Genomic DNA, 22,546 nt, shown 5'->3' with positions numbered 1-22,546 from the left:
AAGAAGCAGATTTCTCTGAAAATGTTTTCTATACTTGTTTTTACTATTGATTTATGCAAAGTTTGTTGAAACAACAGCAACCATTTATCTGATCTAAAGAAGAAACAATGTACAGTATAACCTAGTAACATAGTAACATAGTTTGTAAAGCCGAATAAAGACTTGCGTCCATCAAGTTCGACCTGTTAGTTCTGTAATTGCTAAAGTTGATCCAGAGGAGGGCAAAAACCCCAAATGATTTAGCCAATCTTCACCTGAGGAAAAATTCCCTCCCGACTCTGAAACCAGCAGTCAGAATAAATCCCTGTATCAACCTACTATTTTATTTTATTTTTAAGTATACGCTGAAATCTGCCTGGTATCTAGAAATGCATCCAGTCCCCGCTTGAACTGGTGTAGTGAATCCGACATTACCGTCTCCTCACTCAGTGAATTCCATATTCTCACTGCTCTTACCGTAAAGAACCGTAAAGCAACAATAGAAATAGTAAAAGGAAAGTAGGCACATGTTTGAGGAAGGGTCATTGACTATGGACTATGCTGTTCAAAACATCCTAAAAAAACAAAATAATTGGTATTGCTTTTGAGGCATGAAAGAGATAATATAATAAGACATAGGTATAATGTATAGTATAGTGGGAGTGAAGTCAACTTATTACTATCAATGTAAATTTCTTTTTGGAAAATTCTAGATAAAGAAAATCGAATTAGGACTATATTGTATTTTTGTAATGTAGGATGTCAAAGCCCACTGAAGATATTTGTTAATAAATGCACTTAGTACATTTTAGAATTAATAACGGAAATGTCAAAAGCTCGATATGGATATAGAGAGAGAGATAGAAAGTAACGAAGTAAACGATTTTATTTTATTGTTTTCGAATTTACCTTTTGTTCCTGAAGCTCCCGAAATCCCACTAAGTCCTGGTGCACCAACATTGCCAAGTTCTCCCTTAACTCCACTCCAAGCAGGTCTTCCTTTTTCTCCCTTCATTCCTTCAAATCCTGCCATGCCAGGTGAACCCTTTGCTCCTATTACAAGGTAATGGTAAAAAAACTTCAGTCTAAAAGTTATGGAATCAAAACCTGGGCATCATGGAGAACATATACTAACAGACCACACAAGGGCTGGTCTAGGACTTTTATATTCTTAACCTGTCCTTAGCGTAGGTCAATAATATCTGATTGGTGGGGGTCTGCCATGCAGCATCCACACTGATCAGCTTTGTGCAACTTCTGCTGTTCTTCAATGTACTCGGTGTACAGAGCCCAATAACCATGGCTCCATAAATTGTTTAATGGCCGTTCTGAAGTACTGCAGCTTAGCTCCTATTTAAATGAATAAGAGCTGAGTTGCAATATCTGAGAACAACCACTACACACTGTATGGAGCTATGCTGGCCCGGCTCTGTACGCTGTATACATATGGTCACAGCGAAAGCAGTAAACAGCTGATTTTTGGGTGTTGGACCCCCACTAATCTGAACTGATGACCTATCCCATATATAGATCATCAATATATAAGTCTGAGGCAAATCTTTTATTAAGATTAAGGAAGAAATTAGTATATGAAAACTGTGAATATTTTCTAAGTACATAACCAACTAAAGCAGAGTTAAAAAGATAGAAAAGTAGTAACGTTTACTAAAACGCCAGAGGCTGATTTCATTTACCTTTTGAACCAGGGTGTCCATCCATGCCAAACAAACCAGGAAAGCCTTGATCTCCTTGTCTTCCTCTTATACCAATAATGCCTACATTTCCTTCATCCCCTGGCTGTCCTTTTATCCAGGATTGTCCAGGCTGGCCTTGTGCACCTTCATTTCCTCTTGGTCCAGGAGAGCCTGTGATTAATATGTTGCAATATAATTTGTGCACATGCAGTTACATTGAATTATACTATATGCTGCACTTCTCTTCCGTGTTGCAAAGAGTAACTTTAAGCTTAAAAAGAACCTGTCAGCTGATGGTCCGGGCAGCTGGAAGCAGAGACATTACTGCAGATATGTATGTTTCACTTAAACATACTTTAAGACGCTGACTGTGAATAATACAAATAGGATGACAAATCCGTGGCAGGTCCTGGTGGCTTCTTCCCACCCCACTTCCCCTTGAGTGACAGCTTTCTCCCTATATTTGTGTATTTTTCTGTTGATACATGTTATAATGCACTATAATGCTAAGAGGTATATCATAAATTAATGTATTATTACTAAGCTTAATGGGCAATAGCCATGATGTGGGGGATTTACAATTGACCAGATTGGTCAATTGTATGGCCAGCTCCAATTTTCCTTAGAAAATCTCCTCTTATGGGTGAAGCAGTTGATTTGTAATATATAAAATCGTTTATTCTCACCTGGAAGTCCAGGGGATCCAACAGTTCCTGGCTGTCCCTGTTTTCCTGGCATTCCTGGAAATCCACCATTACCTGAAGGTCCTGGCAACCCGGAAACACCAGGAATTCCATGTTCTCCTTGAATACCTTTCTGTCCTGGAGTCCCAGGTATGCCATTGTCGCCTGGGCAAGAACAGTATAGTAACCCAAATGGGTAAAAGAAATATGTAAACAGCACAAAAACACACATTACCTACATCTTAAAATCTTATGTCAAGCAACTATATTTCATTAATATTCTGATCACTTAATACAGATACATTTTTTAAGCAGCAAGAAGTATAGCAATCCCAACAAAATATTTATTATTAATGCATCACTGAAGTAGGAATCTCAAGCAATAGGCTGGCATGACAGTGGTACCTTAGATACTACATCAAATGTTATGCATTAAAAGGTTATTTGTGAAAGGCTACATTTACACGTCAGCACTATGGTTAGTATTTTATATAAGTATTTTTAAGCCAAAATCAGTGGGTCAAAAATGCATAAGTGGTGCAAATATTTTTATGATACTTTTGCTCTGTTTGTTACACTCCTAATTTTGGCTTATAAATACTGATATGAAATTCTGACAAAATACTGATGTGTGGACGTGGCCAAAGACGTAACCCTAATTCAGTTTAATAATTAATACAAACATTAATATATTCTGCTCTGTATATAATCAATCAAGAAATTTATCCCAAATTAGTGTGAGGATTTGTTTTTATCCCTCTACTAAACTGACAAAATGGAAACTAGTTAATAGACTGGAATGCTTATCTTTTTCAGACTTACTACAGCTCACCATATGCGGCAAGAAAATCACCTACATCGACATGTTTGAAACATAGTCAGAGGTCACTGGCTTTCAAATGTGAGAAATATATAAATGTGTCATTACAAAATATCTTAACATTACATTACAGGTAAACTATTTCTGCTTTCCATAAATGTCAGTATTATGAAGATGTAATAACTAAAATAAAGTGATGTACCTTGTAGTCCTGAGAAACCTGGTTCACCCTGCTTTCCTTTTGGACCTTGGAAGCCAGGAAATCCAATATCTCCACGAGTTCCTGAGGGGGCACCTAAGACATCACCTGAGCCACCTTTCTGACCATCAAGTCCTCGTATCCCTGGATTACCCTCTATGCCAGGTAGCCCAGGCAAACCTGGTAATCCAGGAGTACCACGGTCTCCTCTTCTCCCTGGAAATCCTGCAAAAGTAAGAAAAGACAGTACAAAAGCTATAATCTCTACTTCATACAATAAAGTAATTCTTACAGATCGAACCATAGTGCAGGATACCTCAACGTTAAAGTGGCAATTCAGTGCTAGTTTGAAGTTATAATACTTTTATATAATGAACATTAAATGAGGAAGATGGAAAAAAAATTAATGTCAAGAAACAAAGCACTATAGAAACCCTACTAAATAAATAATGCTGACTTGTAGAATCCTTTGGTTTGTCAATGTCAGAAACACACATACACATTATGAAAAAACCTTCAGAAATGCAGAGTTCATAACTATAATAATCTACTCTGTAAACTAGAACCAATTTTAATGAGTAAGAAAACAATATTACCTTGTGGCCCTGGCAAACTATCAGGTCCAGGATCACCTCTGATTCCTTTAAAACCCTGCATGCCGTCTGTACCAGGTAACCCTAGCTGGCCTTTCAGGCCTCTGATACCTGGTATAAAAATAAAACACATATGCATTAAATATATATTCTTATGGATTGGATCCATAATCCACCGAGTAAACATGTGAAACGACTGTGATTATTATAGGGAAAAATGTTTAAAGATTTCGGTAGACGTTATAGGTCTGTAGCACAAGACTCTTTACTGGGTGATGTTTTGAAGTCGGCCAAGTCATGTGATACTTATTTCTTTAAAGTTTCTTGAGAGTCGCCATTCTGCGGCCTCAGACCATTCGTTTTTTAAAACTCATTTGATTGAAGAATGGAATAACATGAAAACGTACGACATTACAGATACTGCTCACATGACTTGGCATATCATTTTTAGTAATTTATATGTAGATCAAATACAGATAAGAATACAGAAGGGACATATACCATCAGCTTTATAATAGCTGATTACACTATAAAACCATGCACATAGAACATAATTTCACAATTTATTACAGGGCAAATGGGTAAAAACAGAGCTTCGGTAAGAGCTACACCCCAGAATTAGGTGAGTTACACACTTTCCCAACATTTTTGTAAATTTTGAAGGACAACCCTCTATTGTTAAACACTATTTTTCATAGGGCACTACATTATTACTAGTTTATTAGTTTTTTTTTCATTGGGCTAAAGTGAGCAATCTCTCTTCTATCCAACACATAACAATAAATATCGATAAAAATTCTGTTGTGATGAGACCATAATTATTTATCTAATACTCCAAATAAACACACCTCTCCCTCTCCCCATGGGCAAAGAAATGGCAGATGATGTTTAATGTTGATAAATGCAGAGTAATGCACCTAGGCAGGAATAATCATATTACTTCATATCCAGCATAAGGAAATATACTCGGGACTACAGAACAGAAGAAGAACTTGGGTATTCTGGTTAAAAATAAGCTAAAAACCAGTAGTCAATGTCAGGCAGCTGCTGCAAAAGCAAACAAGATTTTAGGTCGTATAAAGAGAGAGAGAAAGTCCTATTATCCAAAAAATAATTTACCCCTCTCTAAATCACTTGTAAGGTCACATCTTGAATATGGGATCCAATTTTGGGCACCATATTTTAAAATGATATTGGGAAGTTAGGGTCAGTTCAAAGGAGCACAACTAGATTATTACATGGAATGAAGGCCTCTCCTATAATGAGAGGCTGGAAAAATTGGATTTGTTTAGATTAGGAAAAAAAGACGTCTCAGGGAAGATCTCATTTATATGTATAAATACATGTGTGGTCAATACAAAGGGCTGGCACACGACTTTTATTACTTCCAACGACCTTACAAAAAGTCAAAAACATCCAGGGAGGATGGACAGGAGTGAAGTTCGGCTAAATTTAGAGATTTTTTAAAAAGTCGCAATTGATGAATCAGGCGAATGCATCTAAACATCGACAACTAAGCTAAAAACGAAAAAACAAACAGGTAAGCACATATAAAATAAAAGAAAAAAGGAGCAAATAGAATAATGAATTTGGTACAAACACACAAAACTAGAAAAAAAAAAACAGGCGCAAAGGAAATGATGAATCTGGGCCTATATGTTTTGCAGTGGCTCATCCTTTGTCAGTGTCATTTAGCTTTATATGTTACAAATAATATAAATAAGGATATAAGTCAGTTTTCATCTAAACAGCATACATATAAAGGTTCCAACCATTAAATCCTGGTAATCCCTGTGGTCCTGGTGCTCCGGCTGGTGCTGGTGGAGGCGTTAAAGTACATCCATTTCCTGGAAATAAATCAATATATATAGTTATACTCCCATATAATGGCTTCAGCTTTATCTTGCATTGAAGAAATTAAAAGGTTATTCTCAACTCAGCAACTTATCACCTATTCGTAGGATAGGTGTTAGCCTCGCTAAATGCTGGGAGTAAGACTACTTGGATTCCCACAATGTGTGGCTACAGCACCATTCCAACTGGGCTTTTTATAGCCTTATTTTAAGCGTTGGTAAGAATCCCAGTGGTCAGACCCTCAGCAGTCACTTATCGCTGATCCTATGAATAGATGATATCTTGCTGAGCTGGGAATAATCCTTTAACATGTCACACAGGGTTAGGTACTGCTAACATATCTCAAAGAAGCACTCGTCCCATCAAAATTGTTAGCCTCTTAATATATTGCAATCATCAAATTATATAGCGCTGTGTACTTACAATTGCTCATGTTGCCTTTCTACCCAGCTAATTCTTCTCTTTCTCACTAAGACTCTGCCTCCAGAACTTATTATAAATAAAAAAAGGGGCATTACTGATGGGAGACACGTAATGACTGACAGTCTGCTCTCCTGATCTACATCTTCTACACTGGTAAGGCCTTCTACCATTTAAAATGAGCTCTTTAAGGTAGAATCTTAGGAAGATCTGTGTTTGGCCCATAAATCTTAACATCTTATTTACATATTAAGAAAAACATGGATCTCTTGGAAATAAGACATCAGATCACAGATATTAAGGTATAATTTTATTTAACCTTTTTTTATTGTATGACCTACATGCCCATATATACGGCTTAGAAGCTTTGATCCTACTGACAGATTCACTTTAAACCTAGGATTCATTCTGTATTATAAACTCACTCTCTGTTGTCTATCAAAAGCATTCAATAGGCAATAAGTAAGACATTGCACCAAGTCACAGGGATACAAACGGCAAGGCTTCTTAACTTGTATCTCTATGACAGATCCTTTGTTAAGAGCCAGTTATCATGCTCGGGAAAACCATTGGAGTTATGAATTCATAAGAAAGACTTCTTTGTGTTTGCATCATTGTTTGCTCGTTTCTGGAACTCTGTGCCATTTCTCTTATTCCTGGAAATATGTGAATTAAGTGACAACTGGGCACTAGACTGTTAATAATATACCTCCTATTAATAACACATTCATCTAATTCAGCCATTCTTTCATATTCACAGAATTCATATATTTTAGTAGGAATAACCAGAAAATGACACAATGCAAAGCTCGTAGAAAACAAGCTCCAGAATTGTGATATTATGAGAAATGCAAGTGTTTACAGAAAGACATATCAGGAGAGTTGATGGAACCTCTTAAAAGGGAACCGGTCTGGTTACCTAATGCCCCCATACTGCCACCAATATCCTGCAGAGCCCTAGCAGTGCGTTTTAATAAAGTGTTTGTTGTGAGAAAACTCGGGAGTTATCAGTGAGAAAAACACTTTTGTTTCGCTGCTCATGATATGCTAAGTAGCTAGGACTAGTTCGGCAGAGCATCTACTCTCTTGGCCTGGTCCAGCCTAGGGCACTGTATTTACACCCACTTGGCTTAATTGACAACTTCTTCATTCTGCCCAGTTAAAGATTCAGCGCAGGATGCCGTGTACTTAAGCGAGAGATCCTGCACTCAAGATATGCCTGGGCACAGTGAAGAATATGTCAATTACCCCAAGCAGGCGTGATTGCAGTACACGAGACGGGGACTAGTTTGGGAAATATATACCACCACCAGACTAGTCCTGACTAATTAGCATAGTATGAATGGTGAAACAAAAATTTGTTTGCCACTCATAGCTCCAAAGTTTTCTCAACTCTCAACAGAGGCTACGCAGCAGACGCTAAGAAGTGTGTGTGACTCACGCCGGCGTATACGTGCTCCCAGCCGGTGTGCGACCGGACTGCGGAGTAACTCTCCACGTGACTAACAGGCGGTGCCAGGAATACGGAGTCCGCAGTCTGCTCGGGGTGTATAGCGACCCCCTTGTCGGAGCTAGACTGTCAAACGGAACTACCTGCCTCCCTCCAGCTAAGACTGCCTATCCCCAGCTAAACCTGCCTGTCCGAAGCTAGAGCAGCAAGAGAGCACGTGGAGCTCAAACAGACAAGCGTCCACACATGAACACAACCTTAGCTCAATGATCAGAGCGCGCTGCCATGCTTGTGGGCGGGCTATTTAAAGACTAAGACCTGCCCCTAGTCGCATTATTGGTCGCACTACTGATGACGTCACCAGCGACCAATCAGGCGGTGCCAGGTCACCGGATCAGCTGACACCAAACCACCAATCACGGTCCGCCATGTCACGGGCATGCTCAGTGCAGTGCACCCTGGACTTAGGCTGTAGCAGCCCTGTTCCTTCCCGCAGCCGATGCTTTATGCTACTAGGAACAAAGACCCGAGAGACAGCCTGTACATCTTGTGCACTAGTTAGGCGATGGGACTGACGGTGATGCTGAGCAGTGTTTTCCTGACTGGAGATGAATGGGAGACCACAGAATCCACTGATGATTCTGACCCAATTTCAGATCCAGCACACGCCTGATGTCTAACACATTCAATGTATAAGCTGAATGCTGGAAATCAGTGGTGAGTGCGGGGTTATACAGAACTCATGAATATAGAAGAATACATGGCAACAGGTTTACTAGTCCTCTTGTGATAATCTCCTGCTGATAAAACAGTGATTTGTTAAAAGTTACAGCAATCAGCCTAGTAATTGACACATTGCTCTAATCAGGTTCTCTGTGTCTACATTATACTGCTCTCAGACTAGGTAACAAAAACCCGGTGACAGATTCCCTATAAATGCTGCCACTTAAAGGGATGTTTTCAAGTTCTTAAATTGCTTTAATTATTTAGGCAGCATGAAAATAAGAAGGCTTACAAGCCCAGTCTTTATGCCTGGTAAAGAGTGCACAGTAGTTACATTCCAGGAGAGGGGTTAACTCTTAACATCCCAGTCAGCTCTCTTTTGTCCATTGATATATGTACAGCAGTTAGCTCCTCACCTTATCTCCCTCCATCCTCTCATCTTCTGAACAGATACAGTTATAAATCATCAACCCAGCAGGTTCCACAACAGGTCTTATATTCACAGCTCTCTGCTCTCCCTGTCTGGACCTGAGTGCTTGCTCATATGCCCTGTTATCTCTATGTGTAAAAATACAGAGATAACAGTGTAGACAGAGAACAAATCACTGATGGCTGAATGTGTTACAGCAGAACTTGTGTTAAGCTTTATATTTCTAATAATACTACAGTTCTAATCACCAGTTATCACTCAAGGAAGAGAGCCTGCCCTGATAGAAACTAAGAAGTAAGATAATTTTAAGGAGATAGAATTGCTCTGAACTGCTCAAGAGACAACTTAAGAATACCCCTTTAGTTGAGGTCTTTTACCAATCTGTCAGTCTAGAAAAGGTGGTTGAGGGAAGCCGTCAGGAACCTGTCTTTTGGACTAGTTTTTTTAGTCGTATTATTCCCTGGCTGGCTTTTAGAACTAAAATGTGTGTAAAATTATTAGGCAATTTGTATTTTTGATGAATAATTTTTTTATTGAACAACTACAATGCAGTCAGTCAATTCAGAATAAACCTGAATATTTAAGAAAGTAAAAGTGAAGTATTGTCTTTCTTTGGAGAATATCTATAGTGGGGAAAATAAGTATTTGATACACTGCCAGTTTTGCAAGTTTTCCCACCTACAAAGAATGGAGAGGTCTGTTATTTTTATTGTAAGTACACTTCAACTGTGAGAGACAGAATCTAAAAATAAAAAAAACAGAAAATCACATTGTATGATTTAATAATAAGTATTTGATCACCTAACAATCTGCAATAATTATGGCTCTCATAGACCTATTAGTTTTTCTTTAAGAAGCCCTCCTACTCTGCACTCATTACCTGAATTAATTGCACCTGTTTGAACTCATTACCGGTATAAAAGACACCTATCCACACAATCAATCACACTCCAATCTCTCCACCATGGCCAAGACCAAAGACCTGTCTAAGGACACCAGGGACAAAATTGTAGAACTGCACAAGGATGAGGTTGGCTACAGGACAATAGGCAAGCAGCTTGCCTATTGGCTACAGGACAATAGGCAAGCAGCTTGTGAGAAAGCAACTGTTGGCTCAATTATTAGAAAATGGAAGAAACACAAGATGGCTGTCAATCTTCCTCGGTCTGGGGCGCCATGCAAGATCTCACCTCACGGGGTAAGGATGATTCTGAGAAAGGTCAGGAATCAGCCCAGAACTACAACTTCAGGTCAATGACCTGAAGAGAGCTGAGACCATAGTCTCAAACATTACCATTAGTAACACACTATGCCATCATGGATTAAAATCCAGCAGGCCACACAAGATCCCCCTGCTCACGCTAGCACATGTTCAGGCCCGTTTGAAGTTTGCCAATGACAATCAGGGTGATCCAGAGGAGGCATGGGAGAAGGTCATGTGGTCAGATGAGACCAAAATAGAACTTTTTCGCATCAACTCCATTCGCCATGTTTGGAGGAAGAAGGATGAGTACAACCTCAAGAACACCTTCCAAACAGTGAAGCATGGTAGGGGAAACATCATACTTAGGGGGTGTTTTTTTGCAAAGGGGACAGGATGACTGCACAGTATTGAAGGGAGGATGGATGGGGTCATGTGTTGCGAGATTTTGGCCAACAACCACCTTCCCTCAGTGAGAGCATTGAAGATGGGTCGTGGCTGGGTCTTCCAGCATGACAATGACCCGAAACATATAGCCAGAGTAAATAAGGAGTGGTTCCTTAAGAAGCATTTCAAGGTCCTGGAGTGACCTAGTCAGTTTCCAGACCTGAACCCAATAGAAAATCTTTGGAGGGAGCTGAAACTCAATGTTGCCCAGCAAAAGCCCCGAAACCTGAAATATCTGGAGAAGATCTGTATGGAGGAGTTGGCCAAAATCCCTGCTGCAGTGTGTGCAAACTTAGTCAAGAACTACAGAAAACGTCTGAGCTCTGTGATTGCAAAAAACCTTTGCAAGATCTCACCTCGTGGGGTAAGGATAATTCTGAGAAAGGTCAGGAATCTGCCCAGAACTACATGCGAGGACCTGGTCAATGACCTGAAGAGAGCTGGGACCACAGTCTCAAACATTGGTAACTCACTGGTCCCCCTGCTCACACCAGCACATGTCCAGGCCCGTTTGAAGTTCGCCAGTGATGATCTGGATGATTCAGAGGAGGAAAGGGAGCAGGTCATATGGTCAGATGAGACCAAAATAGAACTTTTTGGTATGAACTCCACTCACTGTGTTTGGAGGAAGGAGAAGGATGCGTACAAACCCAAGGACACCGTCCCAACCGGGAAGCATGGTGGGGGAAACATCATACTTTGGGGGTGCTTTTCTGCAAAGGTGACAGGACAATTGCACCATATTAAAAGGAGGATGGATGGGGTCATGTATTGGGAGATTTTGGCCAACAACCTCCTTCCCTCGTTAAGAGCATTGAAGATGGGTCGTGGCTTTGTCTTCCAGCATGACAATGACCTGAAACACGCAGCCAGGGCAACTAAGAAGTAGCTCCATTTCAAGTTCTTGGAGTGGCTTAGTCTGTCTCCAAACCTGAACCCAATAGAAAATTTTTGGAGGGAGCTGAAACTCAATGTTGCCCAGCGAAAGCCCCGAAACCTGAAAGATCTGGAGAAGATCTTCATGGAGGAGTGGGCCAAAATCCCTGCTGCAGTGTGTGCAAACTTGGTCAAGAACTACAGGAAACGTCTGACCTCTGTAATTACAAACAAAGGTTTATGTAACAAATATTAAGCTCTGTTTTTCTATTGTATCAAATACTTATTTCATGCAATAAAATGCAAATTAATTATGTAAAAATCATAAAATGTGATTGGGTTATTTTTTTAGATTCTGTCTCTCACAGTTGGTGTATCTATGATAAAATTACAGACCTCTCCATTCATTGTAGGTGGGAAAACTTGCAAAATCGGCAGGGTGTCAAATACAGAAAAATTTATGCTCCACAAATTGAACAATCCTTACTATGCTCTGGGACATAATATACATATTATGCAGAAAAAGAAACAACAACCAATACTCAACTCTCCACTCGCGTCTGCTACTCACTATCCCCTGTATTGTCCTGTGCGCATGTTCTTACTGCTGCCACGCACTGAAACCAAAGGATTCTTCACGCTAAGCTGGGATTTCCGACCTCGAGGATGCACAGAAACGTCCCCGGTCTAGTTGTGGCATCAGTCCCGGCTTAGAATGCCTGTCATAAAAAAGGTTGTGGTGCACATCCTGAAGTCCCGGCCTAGCATGGAGACGCCATGTATTTCAGTGTGCAGAGCCAGTAAGACGAGGCAGTTAGAACTGTATGGCCAAGAGCATGCAGCAGGGGTGGCTAGGAGTTGAACCTTGAGATGAGTATCAGTTCTTTTTATTTTTTTACTCTTTCGTCGGCAACCTATGGTTCAGCCAAATGGCGGCCAGTAGGCCGCCATCTTACTGAATTGCCATGGAGAAAATTACAAAAAATCCACATTCTGGAGAACACACATTTTTGTAAAATTCGAGTAGAATTCGATTTCACACAAATAAATTCACCCATCTCTAGGAATAACCTATAAAAATATCAGAAAGCTTTAGAAAAGAGACTTAGTTATTGTGCCCAGCGGTTGGTGGGGAACACAAGGATTACCTCTTTGTCCATCTCTGGGCTCCTTAAAGCAATCTCCTAAAATAAAAAAATAAAAAAAACTATTTTAATATTGATGTCAAAATGTAACCAAATAAATGTTATAGTCTTTATGAAATAACATAGTTATTATCAACAAGTTATATCCGATGAATAAAGTCAGCATTATCTCATGGTGGCTGTAATTTGTAATCATCCATAATATGTACTGTTATATTGATATAATTACAGTATCGTTTGAATTCGGAATGTAATAATATTACACATTTTTAACCTGTTTTCACACTAAAGAACTACAGTTTTTTACTATTGGTTTATGCCAGATCTTGAAAAAAAAAAAACATATAAGTGTTATATCTTATCAGATTACTAAATAATGTACCGTAATTGATAACATTGAGTTGCAAAAATCTTCATTGGAGATGAGCAAATCTTTCATCTAATTTGGATTCCATCTATATTGGTAATATGGATCACTCACTATGACAATTGCTTTTGGTGCATTTTAGAGAATTAAAGGCAAACACATTTTTCAAATATATTTTATGAGCTGATAAAGTAGAAAAACTGACAAATCGTCTGAAACACTTTATTTCCTAATCTACTTTGGAACCAATTCATCTTTTGAAAACATTTTTTTGTCACTTTTCTCTTTCAGTTTTGTGGCATTTGCTGAGGTTTCTGCGCCAAATTCATCAAAATTACACACTCAATTCATAAATTTTGCGCAAAACAATAAAAAAAAGCTCTTTACTGTTGTCTTTAAGCTGTTTTGAGACTTTTTATTACAAAAGTCGCATGTTTCGCTAAAGTATTGGCAAACTTTGTGCCAAAATTCCAGGCCTACATAAAATGACTTAATGGGAGGACTAGAGTACATATGTGACAAAATTTATCAGGCAAAATAATTTGGAAATCCTAAACTCTGAGCACAGTGGCAAGCTAAAAAAAAACGAAAAAATAGATGAACACTTAAAACAAGTATAGGATAGCACATCAGACTACAGAGCCAGTAAGAATGAAGAAAGACAGGTATTTGCATGGCTTATTTCTATATTGACCACTTCTGCAGTTTCCAGCCCTGCACCTAAGGACAGTTTGTTGTATGTTGGGACCATGTTGTGAGCCATTCTGCTTTGTCAGCTTGAATTTATCTTTTGACTATACCATATCAGTGCGTAGCATTCAGGTATCTGTCTGGAGGGTAATGTGGCCAAATATCTTTTAAGAATAGTTTTGGACTGTGATAAAGCCGTTTAAAGAAGGAGTGATCAGTAGAAAGCAGTCATTAAGCTCAGATGACAAGCTCCGGCCTTACTAAAATCTGTTATCTAAAATTTTATGAAATGAAAGTAATGATCTACACATAATCATTGAAAAGTAACTTTTACAATTCATACCCGTTAAGCCTGGAAATCCTGGAATTCCTGGAAGTCCGTTCAGTCCTGGTGGCCCAGGAAGTCCACGTGTGCCTTTAGCGCCTTGAAATCCTATACCTGGCTGACCAGTCTCACCTCTGGGTCCTTCAGAACCTGGAAGTCCTGGAAGCCCAGGGTCTCCAAGTAATCCTTTGACAGCATCGCCCTACAACAAACAAAGTATATGTGTTGTACGGCTTTCTGAACACTTTGGACATCTTAGAGTGTAAGTACACTTGATAGCAGTTTTATAAATATTTTATGTCCCTAAATATCCAGCAGAACAATGAGGATCCAGGTCTTGAGACCCTCACTGCTCACAGCACTGTCCCAAAGTGCTCCCTTCTGGAGGCAGCAGAACTCCTGCATGAGTATATAGGCAGAATGGTTTAGGGCTCACAGGTGTAAGAACACTGCCAAGTTCACTTCAGTTCTCTAGGTATTAAGAAACATCTAAGATGAAGCTACACCTAAAAAACACTTCATTACATTTTGTTAAAAACACTCACAAATTACCCTCTGTACTAAATGGCTATTTGCAGCTAAGGCTATGCTCACACGTGGATTGGAGCCACAGCAAGTTCTGCCATTTTTACCAGAAAAATAAGTGCAGCACTAGCACCGGTAAAACCAGTGTGAACCTAGCCTTTTTTGAATGCTTCACAAAATTATTGTGCGTTTCTTGTGACCTTGTATATTCTTATAACCTATGGCTACTCAAAAGTATGTTTTCTTTTAAGTGCAGGCTTAATCTGTTTTATGAATACATTCTGAATTGCATTACTAACATTTTTGCTACTGTATACACAAGTAAGAAATGAATATATATATTATATAGAAGGTGCATATAGATGACAACAGACATTAGACGCCGGGGTTCTTATAGTCACTATTTATGTTATATTTTTATGTGTTTGGATTTGATTGCAGATTAACTTTCAGTGATCTACTCACAGGAGCACCAGGGAAGCCAGGAACTCCATAAGATCCATCTTTTCCTGGAGGTCCTTCAAATCCTGCAATGCCGGATATGCCAGGATCTCCTGGAGCACCCTTTGCACCTTAAAGAATGTAAAGTGTTAATTAATTTTCTCACAAACTTACTTATAGTACAGGTCACGACAATCTTAATCATAAACCAATGGCCACCAGTTGCAGAACTGTGATTATCTGTCCAGGACACATACAGTGCCTACAAGTAGTATTCAACCCCCTGCAGATTTAGCTGGTTGACACATGCGGAATTAACTTGGCATTGTGACATTTGTACTGTAGATCAGCCTGGAAGTGGGAAATGCACTGCAGCAATTTTTTTTTTTTAAACGTAAAAAGTTAATTCAGAGTGTCATTTATTATTCAACCCCTCAAACCACAAGAATTCTGTTTGGTCCCCCTAAAGTATTAAGAAGTAGTTCAGGCACCAAGAATAATGAGCTTCACATGTGTGGATTAAAGATCTCTTTTGCCAGCCTTTTCTGACTATTTAAGACCCTCCCCAAACTTGTGAACAGCACTCAGACATGGTCAACATGGGAAAGACAAAGGAGCATTCCAAGGCCATCAGAGACAAGATCGTGGAGGGTCACAAGGCTGGCAAGGGGTACAAAACCCTTTCCAAGGAGTTGGGCCTACCTGTCTCCACTGTTGGGAGCATCATCCGTAAGTGGAAGGCTTATGGAACTACTGTTAGCCTTCCACGGCCAGGACAGCCTTTGAAAGTGTCCTCCCGTGCCGAGGCCAGGCTTGTCTGAAGAGTCAAGGCTAACCCAAGGACAACAAGGAAGGAGCCCCGGGAAGATCTCATGGCAGTGGGGACATTGGTTTCAGTCAATACCATAAATAACGTACTCCACCGCAATGGTCTCCGTTCCAGACGAGCCCGTAAGGTACCTTTACTTTCAAAGCGTCATGTCAAGGCTCATCTACAGTTTGCTCATGATCACTTGGAGGACTCTGAGACAGACTGGTTCAAGGTTCTATGGTCTGATGAGACCAAGATCGAGATCTTTGGTGCCAACCACTCACTTGACGTTTGGAGACTGGATGGCACTGCATACGACCCCAAGAATACCATCCCTACAGTCAAGCATGGTGGTGGCAGCATCATGCTGTGGGGCTGTTTCTCTGTCAAGGGGCCTGGCCATCTGGTCCGCATCCATGGGAAGATGGATAGCACGGCCTACCTGGAGATATTGGCCAAGAACCTCCGCTCCTCCATCAAGGATCTTAAGATGGGTCGTAATTTCATCTTCCAACAAGACAACGACCCAAAGCACACAGCCAAGAAAACCAAGGCCTGGTTCAATAGGGAAAAAGTCAAGGTGTTGGAGTGGCCTAGTCAGTCTCCTGACCTTAACCCAATTGAAAACTTGTGGAAGGAGCTCAAGAATAAAGTCCACATGAGACACCCAAAGAACCTAGATAACTTGGAGAAGATCTGCATGGAGGAGTGGGCCAAGATAACTCCACAGACCTGTGCCGGCCTGATCAGGTCTTATAAAAGACGATTATTAGCTGTAATTGCAAACAAGGGTTATTCCACAAAATATTAAACAAAGGGGTTGTATAATAATTGACCCACACTTTTATGTTTAAAATTTAATAAAATTCAACTGAGCAACATAACTTTTTGGTTTGTAAGATTTATGCTTCTGTTCATAAAACCAACTCTCGTTTGCAGTTTGAAGGCTCTAACTTATTTGCATCTTATCAAACCAGCTAAATCTGCAGGGGGTTGAATACTACTTGTAGGCACTGTACATACGTTGCAATTGACAAAGCAACCACTTCACTGTACTGTGCTGCGGCAGTAGTGTAGCACCTTATGCTACTTGCGTAGAGTGGCGGCTTTTTTTTATCTTGCATTAAAATGCCTTTTCTGTGCATGTAGAGCAGTGCCAGTAATGCTTGCTACTCAAAAATATTACACCAAAGTACACTCATAGCTATTATTATATGCTACCAATTAAAAGCCCAGTAGATGTACAGTACTCCATAAGATTACCATACAGATTACTTATGGCTGTGAGGGTTTCCCATTCAGACATGTGGAATTTCAGCCCCTGTTTCTTTTGTTCTTGTGGAAGGGGTTCTAAGGGATAACGTTTCTCCTTGTGGAGAGTGACAAGCAAAGCCTGGCATGTCAGAGTGAGATTAGACCCAAGTCCAGAGCCTCTCACCCAGCCAAATCAGATCTCATACTCAAAAAATGTACTATTTTTTAATGTATGAATTGCATGATTTGTTATCAATATAATCAGTAACATTTTTCTGTGGCTATGAAATCTTAGAATTTTGTACAATATTATAAATTAAACTATCGTAGACATGCATAGTAATTAATTACCTTTCTCGGTAGCAAACACTGTGTCTCCCTTTTCTCCAGCAGATCCAGGAAGACCATTGATGCCTGGAAGTCCCTTTTAAATAATATATAAAAAATTGTCCCAAAACCATTATCCACTTAAAAAATATTTTTACAATAATTTCTTCTGGTAATATTGGTATGTGCTGATAGATTTTAAAGGAGTGTTTAGTCCTAAAATAAATTACTCTTATTCTCTTAACAATGATTAAGTAAAACTTGAACTGTATGTACAGTACATACTACAATTGACATACCTGTCAAAGTTGGCATTATTAGGCAACTTGCACTTGTAACAGCAGTTAAAGGGCTTCTCTCATTTTAAATGGATACAATTGCAAAGTACTTGTAAAAACAAGCAAGTCAGAAATGTACTTCTTATGAAAAACATCTCAATTCTCAAGAATGGGGGGATTTTTATTTCTATTGTGCACTGCTCTTCGCTTAGGTTACCGGCCTCCTCTACTGTCTCTCAGCAGTGGCTGGTCTCCTAGGCAAGGAGTGCAGTGAATGCTATACAGCTTATATGTCATTGACTCTCAATGTAAAAATTGTTAGCCTAGCCCAGTGGATTATGAACTATAATCAGATACAATGTTCATCCTGAAAACTAGTAACTGGTGAAAAATTATACCTTTGCTTAATTTTACTCTTTTCTTTTAACATAACAGAAGGTAAAAAACATACTCACCCCAATACCAGGTGCACCAGGCAGACCAGGAACTCCTCTGTCTCCTCTTTCTCCATTAGGACCAAGTTCACCTGGTGAGCCTGAAAATCCTACAGGACCAGGACCACCAGCAGGACCTCTTGGAGGGTCATCACCAGCAGTGCATCTACATTCACCTTGGTCCCCTGTAAGGTATTAACAATAAGATTGAGATGCTCAGTATAAGCATATATTTGTGAATTGGTATATGATTCAGTTATTACAAATAGAACCTATAAAATGCCTAAAAATTAAAAAGGGATTCCACTGCACAGCTACAATATGCCAACCAGCACAAATTTACCATACAAAAAAAAATAAAGAAAAACACTGTTCACAGATATATATAAAAAATATCATCTAGTATATAATTGAGATAACTGTAAATGACCACAGATATCACTGCATTGGATATTTTCTGTGTTTTAATTTTTTTTTTATTTTTCATGTCACCTTTAAGTCCTCTTGATCCGGCTAGGCCAGGAAATCCATTTACACCTTCTTTTCCCTGAGGTCCTTGTAAACCTTTAGACCCAATGCGCCCACCTACAAGTATATACATAGATGTAACACAGAGTACCTTTAAACTCAGTTAAAACATGGAACCACACTACTCTTTTCAGACTAGCACAGAAACATAAGCCCTGATTCATCATGCTTTGAAAAGTCACAAATTTTGTTAACATGTTAACTTCTGGCAACTCCGCCAAAGTAGGCGTAGCTGGGAAGGAGCCGGCACAGCATGGCACATGGCTATTCCCGCCCAATTCATCAATAGCTGCATTTTTTATGCCGGAAAAGGTACTCCAGTCCATGAGTGGAGTACCATTTCTGGCGAGGCACATGCCACTGACATGATGCAGCAAATTCATTAATCAATGAAAATCTTAATTAATTTGAAGAATATTATTCCTGCACGCCTCTCAATAAGACTAGATACAAAATGTAAGTCTTAATGAACCAAGGCCATAGTTTTCTTGTTCTCATCTGAAAAGATTGATGCTTTCCGGGTAAAAGCACAAACGCAACAGAGTTAATTTGAAGGTCGTACAATTCATAGCAGTCGATGGCTCTCATTTTCATGAGGATTCAGATAGAATCCCTGAACACACTGCATAAACACAGTGTGAACAGGGCCAACGTTTCTGGAAGTTACAGTAGGATCACTGTCAGAATACAGGCCAGTGGATTCCATTTTAACTATAGGTGTAAGTCCGAGAGGTGATGTTTTAGTCTCTTTGACATTAATAGAACATCCTATAGAAACCATGGGAACACCCCTTTCTCGGACAGTTTAACATCGATGTTTCCATGATATTTAGAATCTACTATATGTGTTTCTATTTACCAGGATATCCAGGTGAGCCAGGAGGTCCTTGTTGTCCAGGTTCTCCAGGTTGTCCGGCAATTCCAGGTTGAAAGGCAGGAAATCCAGGATCCCCGTGGTATCCTTTGTGACCTATTTCACCCTTTAAGCCTGGTTGCCCTATATAAAGAATAGGAAAACTGGAAGCATTTGTTAAATAAGACTATGAATATAATATAATGCAAATAATTAATATTTACCAGGGAATGGGCTCGGTCTTCCCATTAAACCTGGAAGTCCAGTATCCCCTCTGTCACCATTTTCCCCATCAAAGCCAATATTTCCAGGGAAGCCAACATTTCCTTTGGATCCTATAAACAAAAAGTGGCCCCATGAATGGGTTCAGACAAGCATATGAAAAATCATCTGATTTTCATCCAAAAAAATAGGACAACTTTCATCTGTATTGTCGTTCATATTCCATCTCTCTGCCACCTGTGTCCAGATTTTACATCTGTATGGCATCTGTGTTTATACATCCACAGTTAATAAAATTACAGTTTTCTATGTTAAGAATGGCAATGTATCTGTAAAGATTGGATGCAGTACAGATCATCTGTATGGGATCAAATTTTTATGCGCACCCATAGATTTTAAAGGGGGAGTATCATCCGAAATATGGCAGAGACTAGTGCACTGTGCATGCTAAACAGTGTCAAGGGTTCGCTCACACAAGTGCAATCTGATAAAAAAGGGATTACATTCAGTCCAATGTTATTCAATGAGGCAGCGCAGATCTGCATATCTTTTCTGAGCTGTATTCGGCATGAGGAAGAAATCGTAGCATGCAGCATTTGACTCCGAAATCGGATGGGGTGCGAGAAAAAATACGGATGTCATACGGACCATCAGTATAGCATCCTATTTTTACTGATACATTACAATTCTTTAGCATAGGAAACTGTAAATGGTCCTTCTATTGAATTACATTGGTCGGTGTGCTGTCTGATTATTACACAGAAAGCACACGTCTGTATAATACGCATGTCTGAGTGAGCCCTAAATGTCAGAAGTTTCTACACAGGAAAGATCATATGCAGATCACATTTAGCAGAAAGGTGTTAATAGCGCCCTTAGATAACTTATAGTCACATCTTAGACTTGGAAGAAAATGAAATCTCAAAGGTTGCAAGAACAAAATCTTTATATATCGTATTTAGGAGAGCACCACCTAGTGGACAAAAAGGGATCAACTGCTATATATCAATTCAAGTATCAGAAAGAAGGAAAAAAAAATATATATAGACCATAATGATCACCTCAAACAATTTTTTATATATTAATACCAAATAACAAAAACAAGCCACAAAAAGAATCTATAAAAACATTTAAAAAGCACAAAATATGGCTATATGTACACAGACAACCAACCTGGTCTAGATATAGGACAGGTGAGCCTATTCCGTGGTTCCAGATCAAAAAATATTAATACATGGTTAGTCAATTTGGTATATTACCATAAAGTGCACTAGATACACAAAATAAAGTGCATTGTGCAACCATAACCTCATGTATATTAAACTCAAAATATGGACATATTATAAGCAGAATTGTCAGAACCTCAGATTGACATACATAAGGCATACAAGCAAGGTTTGCATTGAGCCAATCTATAATAAGTCTGCTTGTAACAAACTTGTTTAACAATAATTGCTATGTGGACACTCCATTTCAAGATGCAATAGGCAGATGTAAAACACTTGCAGTGTCATTATATAGCGCAGACCTATGTACAATTCATTCAGACATATTCCCCAAATAGACATACAATACCAGTATGACGAAGATGTTTTGAGAGATATCAAAAATAGGGATCCTACAGGAAATAACACGGAGGGAGTTCCCCCATGCGTTTCGCCGCTACCAATGCGGCTTCATCAGGGGGAAATGCAACCTATATCTACACCAGGTTGGTTGTCTGTGTACATATAGCCATTTTTGTGGGTTTTTTAAAATGTTTTTATAGATTCTTATTGTGGCTTGTTTTTGTTATTTGGTATTAATAAATAAAAAATTGTTTGAGCTGATCACTATGATCTACATATATCTTTTTTTCCTTCTTTGCAAGAGCAAAACCTGTCATATGTAACATAAGCTAAACATATTTTTAAAACTACAAAAGTGAAATAAGTCATCTTGTGCCAGTCACCAGTGGTTGGGTCAGCGTGGTAAAGTCATTGACAGCTTTACTATCTCATGTCAATCCCATTACATGAGGTGCTTTGCATCCTTTATTTTACCAACCTTTTTTTTAGGAAAATAAAACTTGAAGAAACAAAGGGCCCGATGCATCAAAGCTTTATGCCAGCAGCCTGGCATAAAAAAAGCTTTTCTAAAAATATTTTGGGCACAACTCTTCATGATTCAGGACGCCTCCTCATCAAGACCAGTGTGAATCAGGCCTATATTCTTTACATTTCTTATTATTTACTGAAGGCCAAATGTATATGAATGTAGTTTATTCATTTTAGCGCAATATTTCAAGAATACCTTATTTGTGTACTTTGGCTTACAAGGCGTGTGTTTTTTTTAATTTACAGAAAACAGGTGAATTTCTTCAGATGTGAACACTTAACCATTAACTGTTAAGGCTCCTTCGCACCTCATTGTTATACATGTGCTTGTAGTGCTATGCACTGACATCACACTGACACATTATATTTTATGGGCTAGTCATGTGTTTTCTTTTTTATCAATGGTCCACATAAAAAAGAGCATCTGACAAGTGGCATGCGCTTGGCTGCAAATCTTACCCCAGTTAGATTTCTGATGTAAGATTTCGGACTTAAGGTAAGCCAAAGCTCCCCAAAAATTAGATGAGCTGTGGCGCCCCCATCTCGCCATTTTGGTGGACCTGTGTATACTTTGCCAAATGTGATGTAAAAGGGAATTCCTAAGGGAATATCTTCTGAGGAATGTGATTGGTAAAAAGTCTCCAAGTACCTTTTTGTGTTTCAGGTTGTGTTACATAGGTAATAGGTCCCGGAGCGCCTATTCCACCACGTTCTCCCTAAGAAAATGTTAATACAAACAATTGTGACATATCATTAAATACTATATACCATAATCACACTTTCATTTGCTTGAAGTTATACAATGAAAAGATACAGTAGTTGTTAATTTTTCATTTCATGGCTTTAGAGCGTTGTACCATTTTCCTAACCAGTGGACTTTA

The 22,546-nt window shown here is 39.1% G+C and overlaps 1 protein-coding gene and 1 long non-coding RNA gene across 2 annotated transcripts in view; one reads left to right on the top strand and one right to left on the bottom strand.

Annotated features, from left to right (window-relative positions):
• LOC141207015 (uncharacterized) overlaps window positions 1-3,384 on the top strand; it is a 31,793-nt gene extending 28,409 nt beyond the window's left edge. The window contains exon 3 of the long non-coding RNA XR_012277449.1: window positions 3,173-3,384. This is a non-coding gene — a long non-coding RNA (uncharacterized lncRNA). The remainder of the gene's footprint in view (window positions 1-3,172) is intronic.
• Window positions 1-22,546, bottom strand: part of COL4A2 (collagen type IV alpha 2 chain) — a 268,138-nt gene that overhangs the window by 34,034 nt on the left and 211,558 nt on the right. The window contains exons 19-33 of the mRNA XM_073664347.1: window positions 22,315-22,381; window positions 19,572-19,682; window positions 19,354-19,491; window positions 18,459-18,551; window positions 17,988-18,151; window positions 17,279-17,351; window positions 14,887-14,993; window positions 13,915-14,098; window positions 12,518-12,553; window positions 5,741-5,815; window positions 3,972-4,079; window positions 3,379-3,600; window positions 2,360-2,521; window positions 1,674-1,844; window positions 889-1,032 (exon numbers count right to left, since the gene is read on the bottom strand). Of these exons, the coding sequence (XP_073520448.1) occupies window positions 889-1,032; window positions 1,674-1,844; window positions 2,360-2,521; window positions 3,379-3,600; window positions 3,972-4,079; window positions 5,741-5,815; window positions 12,518-12,553; window positions 13,915-14,098; window positions 14,887-14,993; window positions 17,279-17,351; window positions 17,988-18,151; window positions 18,459-18,551; window positions 19,354-19,491; window positions 19,572-19,682; window positions 22,315-22,381 (1,855 nt within the window). The remainder of the gene's footprint in view (window positions 1-888; window positions 1,033-1,673; window positions 1,845-2,359; window positions 2,522-3,378; window positions 3,601-3,971; window positions 4,080-5,740; window positions 5,816-12,517; window positions 12,554-13,914; window positions 14,099-14,886; window positions 14,994-17,278; window positions 17,352-17,987; window positions 18,152-18,458; window positions 18,552-19,353; window positions 19,492-19,571; window positions 19,683-22,314; window positions 22,382-22,546) is intronic.

This window comes from Phyllobates terribilis, unplaced genomic scaffold (genome assembly GCF_046119375.1).
Source record: "Phyllobates terribilis strain yellow unplaced genomic scaffold, ASM4611937v1 Scaffold_2__4_contigs__length_985480577, whole genome shotgun sequence".
NCBI classification, from domain to species: Eukaryota; Metazoa; Chordata; class Amphibia; order Anura; family Dendrobatidae; genus Phyllobates; species Phyllobates terribilis.
This window is presented reverse-complemented; position numbering and strand designations above follow the sequence as displayed.